This window comes from Panthera tigris, chromosome A2, assembly GCF_018350195.1.
Source record: "Panthera tigris isolate Pti1 chromosome A2, P.tigris_Pti1_mat1.1, whole genome shotgun sequence".
Classification (NCBI taxonomy): domain Eukaryota; kingdom Metazoa; phylum Chordata; class Mammalia; order Carnivora; family Felidae; genus Panthera; species Panthera tigris.
Window position 1 is genome coordinate 6,107,232 of NC_056661.1, and position 16,388 is coordinate 6,123,619.

A 16,388-nucleotide genomic window follows, 5' to 3' on the forward strand; every position below is an offset into this window, starting at 1 on the left:
TTGACCTCGGACTTCCAGCCTCCAGAACCGCGAGAGAATACATTTCTGGTGTTTAAGTCACCCAGAATGTGGTACTTGGGTATGGTGGCCCTGTCACACTCGTGTACCCTCTGAACACCCCGGGCGGGGGGAGGACGATGAGCAGAGTTCTAACTCTGGGGTGGGAAGCGGGCACGGTTTGCTGTGTGCCTGTCCTCCCACCGAAGACGACTCTGATCCCAGGAGCTGGAGAAGCCCCCAAGCCTTGTACGGCTCCAGGTCTCAGGAAGACAGTTCCCAGGAGGCGGGGGGTGGGGGGGCAGGATGCAGGGTCCGTTCTGCTTAATAACACTAAGAGTCCCATCAGAGCCACCAAGATAACTCTAGTGACAGTGGAGGAACAGCAGCTGTCACACTGTTTTGCTATCAGCTTTCTGGCACCATCCCTTATCTCCTCTGCAAAGCTGCTGCCGTCACTGGCCCCGATTTTTGGATGCACGGAGAAGCCAGCGGGTCGGCCAAGGAGCCAGTGTTCAAACCGAGCCCAATCCTTAACCTTGGCCCCGGCTTAAGATGCCATCTGGCGGGATGAGTCCTGGGTCCTGGGTCCTGAGACACAGGTCAGGGAGGTGGGCCCACGGGAGGCTGGCCCAATACGGCTCCCTCGGAAAGAAGGCGAGGTGGGCACTGGCTGGCAGACAGAAGGGAGGATTTTATTTCTCTGGAAGGGGAGGGGGAGGGGGAGCGGGTCAGGGCAGGGCAATGTCCTCCAGCTTCTGGTCCAGCGTCTTGAGGTCATCCAGGAAGCGGGTTGGAGTGAGGATGTGTGACGAGCCTGGACAGTAAGGGAGGGTTGGGGTGGGGGGGGAGGCAGTCTCAGGACCCCCAGCTGAGGTCCTTGGGAAAGCAGCCTCTGATTCTGAGGACACAGGGGTCCTTAGAAACACGGGGGTCTGGCCCGCAGGTGACCCCCTCCCTGGGAGGCCCAGCCCCGGCGCCAGCCCCCGGGGAAGCTCAGGATACAGGCAGATTCAAGCCCTGCGTGGGCTCCAGGCTTTGGGGACCCAGCTGGGAGTCCAGCTGTCAGCCCCCCCAGCCTTCCTCCAAGGCACCTAGGAGACCAGCCCCAGCACCCAGGGACCCCAGTCCCGGCTGCTCACCAATGAGCACCTCCCACTTGCCATCGGTGGCCCTGGTCACCTCATAGGCGGCCCTCATCTCTGACATGGCCACGCCGCCCATGACATAGATGATGAGCCGGGGCCCCGCCCGTGCCTCCAAACCGGCCTTGTTCTTGTGCCAGTGGCCGAAGCGGGCACTGTGCAGGGGGAGGAGGGCAGAGGTCAGTCTCCGGGCAGGAGACTCTCCGCCCGCCCTCACAACCCTCAGCTAACATGGGCGGGGGTGGGGGGGTGTCCCCTGGGGCCCTCACCTGACTGCAGCCTGGGAGCTGGAGGTGGGGGCGGGGTCGGACACAAAGGGCCACAGCTTTCTGTCCAGCCGGTCCTCCACGACATCCTGGGGGCCACAGAGGGAGCCTCAGGTGATGGGGCCTGGGGTCTGGAGCCCCCCTCCCCCGGGTTTGTTCAGGGACCAAGATCCTGGCAGACAGGAGCCCCCATCTGTATCTCTAGCCTTTGGGGACCCAGAAGTCTGTATCTGCAGTTCCTTGGGGACCCAGGAGTCCAGGCTCCAGAGTCCATAGGGATGGGAGGGGGAGGCCTGCTGGGCCCCTGAGTGGGGAGAGGTACCAGGTTCCAGAGGAACAGCAGGCAGGAGGCAGGCCCCTTGGCCTGGTCCTTTTTGTTGTTGCTGTTTTGCACCCCCAGGATGGGCAGGGCCAGGTGGTGGGGAGGGTTAAGGGGGAGCAAGGGGACTTTTGGTGGGGGCAGCAGGGGAAGAGAATAGAGGGGGACACAGGAAGGAGCCAGCGGTTGGACAGGAAATGGGGCTCCCCCACGAGGTGCCCATCTGGTCCCAATTACTTGCATGTCAGCTTGGGACACTCCCCTGGCAGAGCAGATCGGATGCCAGAGGGATGCCCGTAATGAGGGATATTCCCTTAAGCCCTGAGGCTTAGCACCATGACATGAAGAGGACTGAGCCCCCACCTAGTCAAGGGCAGGACTTGGCGGGGGTGGGGGGGCACAGGGGGAGGTCAGGCCCCACCAGTGCTACCTCCATCACGTCCTTGATGACTGGGGTCCAGCGGGATAACTGATAGGTGGGCTCCAGGCGCTCCCTCCGTTCTAGCCGACTTGAGGTCCCAGAGCCCTACAGGTGGTGGTGGGATGGAGGGGGGAGTGGTGGGACAGTGGGAGGATGGGGGAGAAGGAGGCGGGTCACAGATGGGGCTGGGGCTCGTCTGGCTTGGGGGAAGGGCTGGAGAAAAAGATGGAGAAATGGAACAGAGGAGCAGAGAGACAGGGAAGAAAAAGAGAGAAGGAGAAAGGGGCAGGGAGAGGGAGAAAGAGGGAAGGAAAAGGGAGGGAGGGAGAGGAGAGAAAATGAGAGAGAGAGAGAAATACGGATGAAATGAGACCAAGCGATGGGGCAGAGAGAAAGACAAGGAGAGGAGGTGGGGATGAGAAAACGGGAGCCAGGAGGTGGGCACAGGGCGACAGACAGGGGCTGGGAGGGGGATGAGGGACAGGCGAGGGGGACACGAGAGCCTCCCCGGCAGTGGAGGCAGGGTCAGGGAGGTGGGGACACACAGGGCCAGAGGGAGACAGGAGCGGCTGGGCAGGCAGCTGGGCGCAGGAGGCTGCTGAGTGTGTGTTTTGGGTGGGAGGTCGTCCAAGAACTCCAAGAGACCGGGGTCGACCGTGGGCCCTGATCCCAATGCTCGAGACCCTGCTGTCCGCCCACCAGGGCCTCAGGCCACACACCCCACCCCACACCATGACCGGGGCCAAGGTTCTGACTACACCTCGCTGCCCTGCTTATCATGCGACCCAAGACTGATGACAGCTGTGGGGCCCGCCGGTCCCAGACCTGATCTTGCACAGACCTCTCTGTCCTCCAAGAGCCACACCAAACCCTGTGCCCTGGCCCCGATGATGTGCCCTCCGCCCCCCGGGACCCAGGTTCTGACTCTCACGGGCACCCCCCCTCCCCATACCCACATTTGCTTCCTGCCCAGTCTCTGACCCACAGCCTGCTCCCGGCATACCCCGGGGTTGGTGACCGTGCCCCCCAGCAGCTCTAGGTTCCGGATGAGGCTGCTGTGTGCCTGCACGTTGGCATGCTGGATCAGCTTGGCCAGATTCTCCTCACTCACACCTGGCGGAAGAGGACGGGGGAGGGAGGGGCTCCTGTAGATGGGATTCTCACGAGGGGGGCCGGCTTGGGGAGGGCGGGGGGGACAGAAGGTGGCCATGGGGCTCCTGGGTGGTGGCGGAAGGAGGTCCCCAGACTGTGATGGGGGCATCCTGCATTTGGGGTGGGGTGGGGGGTGGTCCTCAGGACCGAGGGAGCCACTGGGGCAGGTGCTAGGAGGATCCCAGAATTCTGGATGGAGATCCCAGAGAGGACAGATGGGGGAACCTCTGGAATTAGTTGAGGGGGCTAAGTTCGGAGGAGTCATAGATGTGGGGGTTCCTGTGTCAGTGGAGCCCTCGTGTCGATCAAAGTTCCCCTAGGTTAACGGAGGGGGGTTCCCAGGGTCGAGAGGGGTATCTGCGGGGTCCAGTGTGCTTGGGGAGTGGAGGCGGCCCAAGGTCAAGGAAATTATGGGGTAGAGACAATCCCAGGATCATTACAGACCCCAGTGGACGGGGGTGTCCAGGGGCCCTCCCCAGCCCACCGTTCCGCAGAAGGATGTAGAGCAACAGGGCCCGGATCTTGTCATAGGCTGGCACCGCCGCGTCCAGCAGCACGGGCACGATCAGCTTCATGGCGTCCTTGATCTTCTCACCCTCTGCATCTGAGCCCATGGCCAAGTCCTGCGGGCCGGGGGCGGGGCCAGGGCTGGGACACCCGCAGGGTTCTCGGCAGCACCCTGGGGACCCGCTTCATCCTACTACCGGGTCTCCGAAGATTTCATCCCTGTCCATCAACAGGTCCCGCCCCTCACAAGGCCCCACCTCTCCACAGGCCCCAACCCCGGGTCCTACCTCTCTTTGCGCCTGCCCACACCCATGTGCCAGGCCGGCCTCTGCACGGGATCCACCCCTCTCGCAGGCCACACCCCTACAAGGCTCCTCCCCTGCAGACCCGGCCCCCTCACAACAGGCCCGCCTCCCCGAGGCCCCGCCCCCTGCCCCAGGCCCACGCCCACCTGCTCCACAGCGCACAGCTTCTCCACCGAACCCTTGAAGTGCTTCATGCAGTCGTCGGCCAAATGCAGGTGCGTAGAATACTGCGGGGTGGAGGGTGGGGATGTGGGAGTTGGGGGTAACAGGCACTGAGACCCAGCCAGGAGTCTGGCGGCAGAGGGGGAGGGGCCAGGTTCTCCCGCCCCCGCGCTCACCTTGTTCAGCTCCTTCTGGTATTGAGGCATCTTTTTCAGGATGTGGGACAGGTCTTTGATGTTGGCCTGGGGACAGGGAGGCCGTGAGGCCCCGCCCTGCCCACCCCAGATCCCACTCCAGACCCCGCAAACAGATTGGGGCCCCGCCCCTCTCTGTGGGGGCAGGGCACCGTCCTGCCCATCCCGACGCAGGCCTGCCCCTACCTTGTCAGTGGTCAGCCTCTTGCTCTCACAGAACGTCTTCAGGAGCTCCGTGACCCTCCTGGCGGTGACAGCGGGCAGGGATGAGGTTGAGGGCTGGCGCCAAGGCTGTGGTTTGACGGCAGTTTGGGGGGGGGGGGTCACACAGCCCGGGGGGATGGGAGCCAAGGGACACGCGTCCCTGTACCAGGCCATGTGCCAGCCCACGTTGAGGAGCCCGGTTGAGAGCAGTGGCTCGCAGTGGGGGGGCTCACCCAGAGCCAAAGGCCACGCACCTGGCCCACGACGGGGAGGAGGGGACGGGAGTGGGGACATGGGCGGGGAGCACAGGACAGAGCGGCCGCACCCTCGGCGCCCGCCGCGTGCACGCACTTGGACACGTCGGCGATGTGCATGTGCCGAAGCTCTACCCACAGGTCATCGTCCTCGTCCAGCAGCACGGCTTTCTCGCGGGCCTCACTCAGCCCTGTGGTCTCGTACCTGCGGGACACAGAGGGTCAGGGCGGCTCGCTGAGGGCCAGGGACCCAGGTGGTGATGGGCAGACGGTGTTTCTGGGGTCCGCCCACCTGTACGTGTCCTGTTGGATGTCCAGCAGGTCATAGGCCATGGCCTGGAACGTCAGCTCATGCAGCAGAGGGGACACAGGGTCCGCCGCCCGGTCCACGATTAGTAGCTGTGAGCGGGTTTTTTCAGGGCCCTGGGAAGGGGGTTTGGCAGGGATGAGGACACTGACCCCGTCGCCCTTGGCTGGGGCTTCACCCCCACCTCCCCAGCATGCCCCCTCACCTCGCCCAGACTGGGAGTGTCCGCCTTGAAGGCATTCAGCTTGGCCAGGACAGCCTGGGCCAGCTGAGCTGTGTCCTCTGGGCCCCTGGGGGTGGGGTGGGCAGACAAGGGGGCTTAGGCTTGGGGAGGGCGGGGCACATGCTGGAGGTCAAGGATGGGATTAGGGATGGGAGTCGGGTGAGGGTGAGGACCGGGACGGGGGTCGAAAGTGAGGTTCAAGGCTGCACGCGGGATGGGGTCAGGGCCGGGGGTGGCCTCGGGCTGGGGTCCCCACTTGCGGTAGCGGATGGCCGGGTACTCCTGCAGCGTGGCGCACAGTGTGGCGATCTGCTGGGCCAGGGCCTCGATCTGCCGCGCCCGCTCCCCCGCGCGGAAGGGGCAGTAGAGGTTGTAGGTGCTGTGGGGGGCGTCCAGGGAGAACACCTGCGAGGGCACAGGTGCCAGGGCCGCCGCTGTGGGCACACACCTGGCCAGCTCACAGCCTCCAGCACCCGCCGCCCCCTGCGGCTTCCCTGCTCTCCCTGCTCTGCTCTGCCCTGGTGGGAGGGGGGTGGGCGGGGGACAGGCCCGGGGCAGCTTCCAACTAAAGCCGGCAGGAGGCGGAGACATACCCAGCCCCCTCCCCCATGGGCAGGACCCCTCGGAGGTGTGCTCTATGCTGCCCCTTGGCAGCCCATGGTGGTAGGAACTCAGTTGGTTTCCTTTGTGACCTGATGTCCCCTTTCCTTGTTTCAGGGTCCGTTTCTGAGGGAACCCAGGACATTTGATCAAGGACTACCCCCCTCCCCACACCCCCAGCCCTGGACTAGCTTGGGCTGTACCTGGGCCTCGTAGGGGAGGAAGGCCAGGTCGATCTCCTTCAGTGTCTTCACCACCTTTGCTAGGCGGGAGCGGCCCAGCTCACTGAACAGGGGCTCCGGGCAGGCTGGGGTGAGCGAGCGGGGGCATCAGGCCAGAGCGGCCTCTACGCCCCGACACCCCCCCCCCCCGCCCCCAGCCCGCGGCACTCACTGTCAGTGAAGAAGACGTGTGCTGCTTTGTAGGTGAAGGTCGGGGTCCCCCGGAAGTCTGCTATCAGGGCCTGCACTGACTGGGGAAGGCAGGACATTGTCCAAGCCTGGCCCTGCCCCCCCTCCAGACCCCTGCCCCGGCCCCCCAGCCACTGCCTGTCCCCCAACACATGCGCACACACGCACAGAGGCATGTGTACACACACACACACACACACTAGCTCGCATAGGCACCTTCTCTGTGGGGCTGAGCAAATAAATGGCCTCCAAACTGGGGACGGGTTCTCGCCGTTTGTTAATGTCTTCGACAACTAGTAGAACAGAGAAAGGGACATTGGCATTGGGGCCAGGGTTCACGGAGCGTCTTGGACTCGGGAGAGTTGGACACATGGGCAAGAGAGCTGGGTGCTAGGGCAGGGGATGCTGTACTCCCTCGGGCACCTAAAGGGGAGGTACCTGCCCGTGGGTCACACAGCTAAGAGTTACTGGGCAGGGTTCTGCACGTCTCAGTTCACGGCCAGGCTCCCAGGGATCCCCCACAGAAAGTTACACGCACCAAGAGGCTCACACTGAGTTCACCCTGGGGTCCTACACGGGGTTCCACACACAGGGGGTGCAGAGTCAGGGAGGCTGACCCCTTAGGAGTCGCAGCTGGGGAGTCCTGCACTGGAGGTCCGCCTGCCACAGGCTCCCACACCGAGGAGGGGGAAGGGCTGTCTATGCAGGGTGCTGCACACTTGGGAGTTCTGAACAATTTTAGGGGATCCAATACTTTAGGTCCCATCTGGGCAGCATTGGGGTGGGGGTGTCCACTCACTAGTAATGCCCTCAGCCAGGATGTCTGACATCTTGCAGCAAGAAGACAGGATACGCATGCTCGGGTGGTCCATGATGAGTACCTGTCCGGACGGATGGACAGACGGACTGATGGACAGAGGAGCGGGCAGGAGAGGCTGCGGTGGGGCTGGGGTAGTGTGAGCAGGGCCGGCGGCTACACGAGCTGGCTGGATGGGAGGACCCAGGACCCCCCACCCAACCCCACCCTGTCCCAGACCCTCCCCCCACCCCCACCCCAGGGACCAGCAGCCTCCTCCCGGAGTTCTTGTGGGTCCCACAGTCAGGGCCCCCCACAGAGGCCTGGACAAGGCATTCTGCCAACCCCGCACCTTCCACTCGCCATCCTTTTTGACACTCCGGATGACTCCGCTCAGAATTTCTGCAGGGGAAGTAGGGTGGGCTCAGGATGCTGGGTTCTCTGGCCCCGACAAGCCCCCGAGCCTTCTGGGCGTCGGGGCTGGGCCTCCACCTCCACTCCTGTTTACTTCTGTCCTCAGTCTTGTGAGGTCACCCCTGGTGTCACCCCCGGTTTACAGGCAGGGAAACACGTTGAGAGAACAAGTGACTAGTCTAAGCACCCGCAGCCCCAAGTGGCTAAGTGGCCACTCGATAAATACCCGTCAGATGAACAAATAACTGAGAAGCCAGCGCTCACATACGGTCCACCTCCCTCCAGAGCCGGGATCTCGCCTCCCCATCGACAACCTCGCGTTCTCTGGGTGGGGACGTTGCAGCCAGACCCCCGCCCCACCTCCATCGGTTTCCCTGAAAAACCCCTGGCTCCCTGCTCTGAGACGGGCCTAGCTGCGGTCACCCCATCGCCCGACCTCCAGCCTCAGTTCCCTCATCTGTAAAATGGAACCAATGGTTTCCCCTCTCCGCATTACCCCTGTGCAGAAGGCTCCGATTGTTGCTTGGGGTGCTGGGGTTTGAGCCACAGTTGGCCCTGCCTAGCGGGGGGGAGGAGGGAGAAGGGACAGGGCGGCCCCGCCTGCCCACAGGGTCATGTCCACTGTTATCAGGACCAACAGGGCGGAAGGAGCAGGAAGGAGGTGCTGAGGCCGGAACTACCCGAGGTGGGGGAGGGGACGACCTCCACCCCTCTCCCAAGATCCCAGACCCACGCGGCCCAGTCGCCCGAGTCCCCACGCCGCATGAGGATCGTGGGGGACCCGGGGTCCCTCACCCCTGGGCCTGGGCATCGGCCTGACCACGTCCCCTGAGCTCTCACACCACCTGGGGTCGTCGACCAGCGCACCCAGCCCGGCCCGTCCAAGAGTCCAGCCCCCCGGACTTTGCCAGGCTCAGAGACGCGGCAGTCTGGGCGTCCAGTTGTGCCCTCTCCCTGCCGGCACCCTAGGGGGTCCAGGAGTGCGAGCCCTGGTGCCTGTCTACGGCCACCCCTAGCCCGGTCCCCTTGAGCCCCCGGAGTCCAGCCTCCCAACTTTGTTCCGCTCCGGCACCGGAGAGCGGAGACGCCCCGCAGGACCAAGGTCCCGCCCGCCCCCTCGAGGATCAGGTGCTCGACGCCCAGCCCGGCCGCCGGGTCCCCGCCGCCCGAGTCCCAGGGTTCGTGCGCCCCTGGCCCCCGCCCCCCGGGAGACGCACTCACTTTCCCCCACCACCGCCTTCAGCCCCGAGGGCGCCATCTTCCCCCAGGGGCGCCACGGCCGCTTCCGGGTCTGTCCCAAGGTGGGGGCGTGGCCCCGCGCGTCACCCACGTGGACCCCGCCCTGCTGGGCCGGCCCCGCCCCCCCTCGGTCCTCGGGGAGGAAGGTGTGTACCTCGCCGAGCCGGTAGGTGTGTCCCCCGCAGACGCGTGTGAAGTCCCTCGAGGGGCACACCCCGACGACGCTCACCGACGTGAGCTCAGACGCACCTTCCCTGCTCGTGTGCGGCGAGAGCGCGGGATCGCCGGGGAGCAACGCTTTAATCCTCCCCAGACACAGCCACCACCCTGCCAGAAGTTTCTCCGTGGTTGACGGATGCTGTGTGTCCAGCCGGCGCCGCGGGGGCCATACGCCTGTGACCCACTTGCCTTCCGTCCCCCAGAGTGCAGCAGCCGGCTGGACAGCATTTGATAAAGTCAGGAGGAGGCCCGGAGGGAGGCTTGAGGCTAAGCCAGCACCTACTGTGTGCCAAGGGCCCGTGCCAGAGTCTCACCCAGTCCCCTCAGAAACCCTGACGGGGGGGTGGGGGGGGAGTGCGGTATAGACGGTGAAGCTGCGGCTCAGCAGGGCCCTTGCCCAAGGCCACGTGACGAACAGGCCCGCTGGGATCTGAACCCCAGGACTCTGTCCCAGGAGGACTGCCTGTCACATAGCCTGGCCCTCACCAGGGGCACTCACACCCTCATAGGCTGCTCGTCGCATTCATCGGCTGATGACTTCGTGGGTTTGGAGGCACGCTCAACCCCTTGCATGCTGACACACACACACGCGATTCACATGTGACCTGAAATTTCGTGGCCTGCTCCGCTGTGCGCCAGCAAAGGGCGGCCACCTTGTCACACTGAGGGCACAGGCAGCAGCACCCGTGCAAAAGAGGTCCCGGGCGTCAAGCGTGATGCACGTGTGTGAACGCAGAGTCCAGAACTGGGTCCTTCATTTGGCCGTGTTTCTCGAGGCTTGGTCTGGCGCCTGGCCCTTTGCCACTTACACGGGAAAGGTGGCAGTGAATGACTCTCGGGTCTGCCAGGTGGCGCTTAAAGTTGAATGGAAGGGCGAGAGAAAATAACTCTCCACCAGAGGGGTACCCTGACAGTGTGGCCTTTAGATTTAACCTGAACGACATCACGAAGCAGCTCTGCAGCGGTCCAGGCAGAGAGAAGCAGGGGGTGTGTCTCGAGGGGCAGAGGGAGGGAGGTGAGCTTGGAGGGACTGCAGAGGGCTCGACTTGTCACTTGTCGTGGGACAAGATAGGACTAAGCCAGTCCGATTTGCCTGGGATTGAGAGGTTCCCCGGACACAGGACTTCCACCCCTAAAACTGGGACGGTCTCAGGCAAACCGGGATGGCTGGTTACTCTACGTGGGGCTTTGGGGCTTTCTTCCATTTTTTCCTCCCTCTGTTCCTCCCTTCTCTGTTCTCTTTTTCTTTCCTTCAAAGCTTTATTGAGCGATCATTCACCTACCACACACGTCACTCACTGAGACCGGACAATTCAATGCCTTGTAGCAGACGCAGAGATGCGCACCCACCCCCGATTTTGGAACATTCCATTACTCGGAGGTGTTTGAGTTGTCTCCTGAGGACAATGGAGGCCAAGGTTGAGTTCTGAGCAGGGGAAGGAGGGCGCCCCTGCAGCTCCGGAGGGGAAGGATGGATTGCAGGGGCAAAGGGAGTTGTTGGGAGACCGGGAGACCCCCCACCCCAGCCTCTCAGCCTGTCCCCTGGGGGTGAAAGTCTGTAGGGCCTACCACCCCCTGCTATACACTGTGAGAGTGACCAGGGTGCTCGGCTGTTTATGGGCTGCATGACATCCTGTCCACCCTCCGCCACCAAAAAAGGTTGAAGCCCTAACCTCTAGTTCCTCAGATTGTGACCTTATTTGGAAATGGAGTCGTTGCGCATGCAATTAGTTAAGAGGAGGCCACACTGCAGTAGGGGTGGGCCTTTATGCAATGTGACTGGTGTCCTGTCTTATGACGGCCTTGTGCAGACAAGGAATGTCGTGTGATGACAGAGGCAGACTTTGAAGTCCTGCAGCTCCCAGCCTGGGAACACCAAGGGCTGCCTGCGACCACCAGAACCCGGGGAGAGGAAAGGAAGGACACACACACACACACACACACACACACACACACACACACACAGGTTTCAGAGCATGGTGCTGCCACACCTCAACTTCAGGCTGTACAACAATGTCTGTTGCTCTCGGCCATCCAGTTTGTGACTTTGTCAAGGCAGCTCCAGGAGACCAGTACATCCGCGGAGGAGCAGGGCATCCTGTTGGCATCGAGGACTTGGGGCTGTGGAGGCGGTGTAGACGTGGGCCCTGGGTGGGGGGGTCGCTGCCTGGGGAGGAGGACCAAGCTTCGCGCTTAGGGAGGCGTGGGGACGGTGTGGCCCATTTATTCCAAGAAGAAATCTTAACTGGTTTCCAGAAAGACATCTTGGGGAGGGGATGGGATGCCAGTGATACCCTCCCAGTGGCATCCTCTCCCAGGGCACTGAAAGAAAGCCATAGCTGCTTGGGGGAGGGAGCAGGGACTTTCCTCCTTGCCTCCGGTCCCCAGGCACTGAGATGACAGATCACAGGAGACAGCTCAACCTGACACTGGCGACAGGACAGGAAATCCCAGACCTTCTTGTCTCAGGGCCTGTGGTGGGCAGTCGGACACAGGGCCAGTGACCAGGAGGCGTGGCCTGGAGATACAGAAGGAGCCAGTCTGCCTGGCGGCACCTCAGTGGTCCTGGGGTCCAGCTTCTTCCCCCAGCACCTGCAGATGACAACTGCCCCTCCAGCAGGCTGATGCCATCCTTCACTGCTTCCCACTGGGGGGGCTCCACATCCTGCCCGAGCCGCCCTGGTGGCCCGTGCTCTCCCGATGGGGCCAGCCAGCCCCCGCTCCCCACCATGGGGACGCTGCTCTGGCTTGCTGTTGAGCCCCACCTGAGAGTCCCTGCGGCCCAGTGAATCCTGCTGGGCGAGGTCCAAACCCGGGTCCCCCTGCCTCCTACCCCCACAGCAGCACCGGCATCCTTTTGCAAAAACAATGATCTGGATCATCTTTATGGGGCTTAAGCCTGGGTGGGAGCAGATGGGGCGTGAGCTGGGGATTTGGGGCTGGGTATCCGCTCTCCCCACGTCACAATCTTTTAAAAAGCCTTCTCTGGCACAGGGCCGGGTTAGAGGCCAGCAGAGAGGGAAACCCAGGGGAGGGGAGCGGGGACCGTGATGGACCAGGAAGAGAAGGTGGACGGGAGCTCGGGCCCCTGCGTCAAGGTAAGCACACCCCCACACACCCCCAACTCAAGGGCCTGTGAATGACAAGACTAATTAGTTTGTAGGGCACCTAATTAGCAGGCAGGTCTCCTGAGACCCCTGACCCAGTTGCCACGGTCCGAGGAAGTGCTGGTGGGCACGAGGGTCCACGTGCCTAGTTCAGCCCCAGGGCAGGGGTCGGGGCTCTCAGTGCCGACCCCTGTGAGGTGGGAGATGCAGATTTGGGGGCAGCCCCTCGTATGTTTCCCTGGCCCACGTCCCAGCCCCCAGGCTCCCCTGCCATCAGGCCCCAATTTAGGACGTCAGGATGCTGGCACCGCAGCCTCTCCCTTGAGGCGGCACCACGTGAAGTGGCCCCGCTGGCCGGGCCCCTGGGGCGGGGGCCGGGCTCGGGAAGGAGGCTCAGGTCTCATTCTGAGCAGCTCTGCAGAGCAGCACGTCGGCAGGACCATGGTGAGAGCCGAGAGCCGGGGAGGGGAGGGGAGGGGTTCCCAGCTGAGAGGCCGGCTGGACTGAGCGTGTCTGTCCCCCAGGCTGGCTCTCCAGACCAGGAGGGCTTCTTCAACCTGCTGACCCACGTGCAGGGCGACCGGATGGAGGAGCAGCGGTGCTCACTGCAGGCGGGGCCGGGCCCGGCCTCCGAGAGCCGTGAGAGCTGGCAGGGGGTGCATGGGAGCGGTGTGATGTCTGGGGGGGCAGGAACGGGGCAGGCCGTAGGAGTACGGGGAAGTGGCCATCCAGGGGGCCCGTGGGCAAGAATCTGCAACAGCACCTGGGAACCCAGGGCAAGGGACGGGGCGGGGGGGGGGGGGGAGAGACGAGCGTGTTTCCTAGAGAGCACGAGTGGGGGTGAAGAGGCAGGTTGGGGGCTTCAGCTGGGCCGCATCCCCTGCAGTCTGTGCATACGTTCATCCCCACATGCCTCTGCTTAACACAGAGAGTGGCCCCGCACCCGAGATGGACAGTCTCATGGACATGCTGGCCAGTACCCAGGGCCGCCGTATGGATGACCAGCGTGTAACAGTCAGCACCCTGCCTGGCTTCCAGCCCATAGGACCCAAGGTAGGTGACCTCCTGCTGGGGCTGAGCCGAGACCCTGCCTCCCACCTCCCAGCCAGGAGGAAATGGGGCCTCACCCTCACCTACCCATGACTTGCCCCCTAGGGATGAGTGCCTGGTAAGAGTGCCACCCTGTGTCCCTGCCAGTCACAGGACCCTGGTCAATCCAATACCCAGCTTCAGGTGGGATGACAAAGGCTCTCCCGGATGGGGCTGGGAGGGGCCCAAGGTCAGGCCGGGGGCACGTTAATGTCAGAGCCATGGCTGGAACTCGTGACTCCTGCCTCCATGTCTCAGGGTGTCCGAGAGAACAATGAACAGCCCCCCTCCCTGGGGAAGTTCCCTCCAAGGAAGAGGGCACAGGCGCTCATACCAAGGACACACGCATCCATACACTCCTGTGTGTCTATGACACACAAAATCACAGTAGTCTGGGTTCTGATCAAAACCCCAAATACCATCCTAAGTGTTGAGTAACTAAGGTGCCCAGAGGCTGGGAGATGGGGGTGCCTGGGTGGTTCAGTCGTTTAAGTCCTTGACTCACTATTTTTTTTTAATGTTTATTTATTTTGGAGAGAGACAGAACACGAGCGGGGGAGGGGCAGAGAGAGAGACACAGAATCCCAAGCAGGCTCCAGACTCTGAGCTGTTGGCACAGAGCCCGGTGTGGGGCTGTGACTCACGAACTGGGAGATGACCCGAGCCAAGGTCGGATGCTTAGCCGGTCATTTCCCTCTCTCTTGGGATCCCCCCTTTTCAGAGCCTCCATAAGCCCCCGACTCTTGACTTCAGCTCAGGTCATGATCTCACAGTGATGAGATCGAGCCCATTGGGCTCTGCGCTGGGCGTGGGAGCCTGATTAAGATTCTCCCTCTCCCTCTGCCCCCCCTCCGCTGGCATGCACACATGTACACTTTTTTTAAAGGTTAAAAAACGGGGCGCCTAGGCGGCTCAGTCGGTTAGGCATCTGACTCTTGATTTTGGCTCCGGTCATCATCTTGCGGTTCATGGGTTTGTGCCCCGAATCGGCCTCTGCGCAGACAGTGTGGAAACTGCTTGGGATTCTCTCTCTCTCTGACCCCTCTTCTCTGCCCTCCCCAACTTGCACTGTCTGTCTTTCCTGTAAAATAAGTAAGTAAACTTGAAAAGTTCCTCCCTCTCGCTGAGCCCTCTTCATCCGCAGGACGGAATGCAGAAACGAGCCGGGACGCTCAGCCCCCAACCCCTCCTCACCCCTCAAGATCCGACTGCTCTCAGCTTCCGTCGGAACAGCAGCCCCCAGCCCCAGACCCAAGCCCCCTGAGGGCCTGACACGTCCTGGGCCCTACTTGGCCCCTAAAAGCAGACAATAAAACACTTCCACGAGAAACAAGGAACCGCGTGTGTGTTATTTCGTGGGTGGAGGGGCTAGGACTCAGGAGCTCTGCTGGGCGGCACGAAGGAGTTTCTCCTCCCGCTGCTTCCGTATCCTCTCTTTGAATTCTTCTAGCTCTCGGCGCTGGGGGTGGAACGGGAAGGAAGGGTGAAGAGGGCACACACCTCAGGGGCCTGGACCCTGATCCCACCACCCAGCCTGCCCCCTACTCCCCTAGGCCACAGCTTCAGAGTTCATCATCTACACTGGAAGCCCTGTGCCAACTACAACCAGGGTCTAAGTGGGATCGGTTTCATCCAGGAAGAGGGCACTAAGGAAACCATACGCCCCTCTGCTCTCAATTCTCCTTCTTCATGACTGGGGGTAAAATTTTCACTCAAACACATTATGGTCACAGGGACCCAGGCACCCCCATCCCTTCAGGAGGCAGAAGAGTATGTTACTTACCTGGTCCTCCTTCTCAGGTGGCCACAGCTCCCTCTGTGGGGACAAAGTAACAGCTGGAAGCAGGAGCCAGGAGCTTCCGGAGACCCCCCACCCAGGGCAGGGTCGGTTCGTAGAAGGCAAACATGGCTCCCCAGCAGGTTGGTGCCCCACGCTCTCCCCACCCCCTGGAATGAGCCGTGAATATTCTCCTCCATGCCCACCTTGCGCTGTATGACATAATCCTCAAACCACTCGGCCTGATTGGCAATCCAGAACATAGCCACAGGGAAGGTGAGGTAGAGTGTCATCTAGAAGGGCAGGGGGTAAATGAACAGAGCCAGGGATTAAACCCCTTCCGCAGTGTGCACAGGCTGCTCAGAGCCTGGAGGACCATCCTCCCGCAGAGCCAGGAGTGCCTCCTCGGGACCCCCAAGGACCCCAGAACTCCCACCAAGGGTACAGAAGCCTCACACCTAAAAGCCGAGGCCCCTATTAATAATAACAATAATAATAATAATAATAATAATAATTTAAGGGACCTCAAAGCCCCCTCTGAGTCTGGGAGACTCCTTCTCAGAGAAAGACACATACACGCACACGCACCCGACTCAGAATACAAAAGCTCGTACTACAATCAAAAGCATCTGCCCGAGGCCTCATTACCCACCCGTTCGTCGGATCTCTGAAACACCTCCAAACCCAGGAGGCCTCACTATTTACATTTGATCTATTTCTCTAAACATAGGCGTCTCCCTATCAGAAACACACATGCCACCCAGAGCCCCATGAGCTTCCCAAGTGTCTGGAGCCTTCCTTCTTGGAACCTCTTCCTCAGATCACTCCTCTCAGAGGTCCTTCCTCCCACCAACCCTCCCAGAGCCCCCTAACCCGGCGCCCCCTCCTCTAGGCTTCCGACCCTAAAGACCCCTCTCAAAACTCAGAAGCTGTCTCCTCAGATTTCCCTCTCTCTTGGAATCCCCGCTTTTTAGAGCCTCCTCGTCAGATCCGGGAAGAACCCAGCCACCCATCCGCTCCAAAGATCACTGACCCGAAACACCTCCAGCTTCACCCCCATCTCGCTTCTCCTAGGCTACAAAGCCGCTTCCGCCCAAGGTCAACCCTCCAGCAAGACAGCAGCTCATTGGGCGTTCGCGGGCTCCACTACTGAAGCTGATTGGTCGAGGAGTTTTCAAGATGACGTCATCTTCGGGAGCCTCTTCTCTGCTTCCGGTCCCTGGAGCCGTCCACGCGAAAGTCAACAAACGTCGTCCGCTCGATCGGAAAAGGTTCAACCAA

General features: G+C 62.0%; 3 protein-coding genes across 8 annotated transcripts; 1 reads left to right on the top strand and 2 right to left on the bottom strand.

Annotated features, from left to right (window-relative positions):
* Window positions 1-671: 671 nt before the first annotated feature.
* Window positions 672-8,980, bottom strand: STXBP2 (syntaxin binding protein 2). Of its 3 annotated transcripts, none has more exons than XM_042978045.1 (19): window positions 8,898-8,980; window positions 7,615-7,664; window positions 7,266-7,347; window positions 6,683-6,759; window positions 6,450-6,528; window positions 6,260-6,363; window positions 5,713-5,861; window positions 5,439-5,523; window positions 5,219-5,349; window positions 5,024-5,131; window positions 4,655-4,712; window positions 4,451-4,516; window positions 4,259-4,339; window positions 3,785-3,923; window positions 3,152-3,261; window positions 2,158-2,253; window positions 1,412-1,497; window positions 1,140-1,297; window positions 672-814 (listed from the first exon to the last, which is right to left on the bottom strand). In XM_042978045.1, exons 1-19 carry the CDS (start codon window positions 8,932-8,934, stop codon window positions 729-731), a joined length of 1,782 nt encoding a protein of 593 aa, XP_042833979.1. In that variant the 5' UTR covers window positions 8,935-8,980; the 3' UTR covers window positions 672-728. The 3 variants fall into 3 exon arrangements, with proteins under 3 accessions (XP_042833979.1, XP_042833980.1, XP_042833982.1); XM_042978046.1 differs by having other exon boundaries at window positions 8,894-8,928; XM_042978048.1 differs by lacking the exon at window positions 1,140-1,297.
* PCP2 (Purkinje cell protein 2) lies at window positions 8,374-14,602 on the top strand. Of its 4 annotated transcripts, none has more exons than XM_042978049.1 (5): window positions 8,374-8,804; window positions 12,129-12,232; window positions 12,766-12,880; window positions 13,170-13,294; window positions 14,475-14,602. In XM_042978049.1, the coding sequence occupies exons 2-5, from the start codon at window positions 12,185-12,187 to the stop codon at window positions 14,592-14,594; spliced, it is 408 nt and encodes a 135-aa protein (XP_042833983.1). In that variant the 5' UTR covers window positions 8,374-8,804; window positions 12,129-12,184; the 3' UTR covers window positions 14,595-14,602. The 4 variants fall into 4 exon arrangements, with proteins under 4 accessions (XP_042833983.1, XP_042833984.1, XP_007090732.2 ...); XM_042978050.1 differs by lacking the exon at window positions 8,374-8,804 and adding an exon at window positions 9,507-10,121; XM_007090670.3 differs by lacking the exon at window positions 8,374-8,804 and having other exon boundaries at window positions 11,716-12,232.
* A 56-nt stretch (window positions 14,603-14,658) lies between these two features.
* On the bottom strand, window positions 14,659-16,236 carry LOC102966587 (protein PET100 homolog, mitochondrial). The gene is made up of 4 exons (XM_007090671.2): window positions 16,141-16,236; window positions 15,314-15,400; window positions 15,114-15,146; window positions 14,659-14,789 (listed from the first exon to the last, which is right to left on the bottom strand). The coding sequence occupies exons 1-4, from the start codon at window positions 16,165-16,167 to the stop codon at window positions 14,706-14,708; spliced, it is 231 nt and encodes a 76-aa protein (XP_007090733.1). The 5' UTR covers window positions 16,168-16,236; the 3' UTR covers window positions 14,659-14,705.
* Window positions 16,237-16,388: the final 152 nt, after the last annotated feature.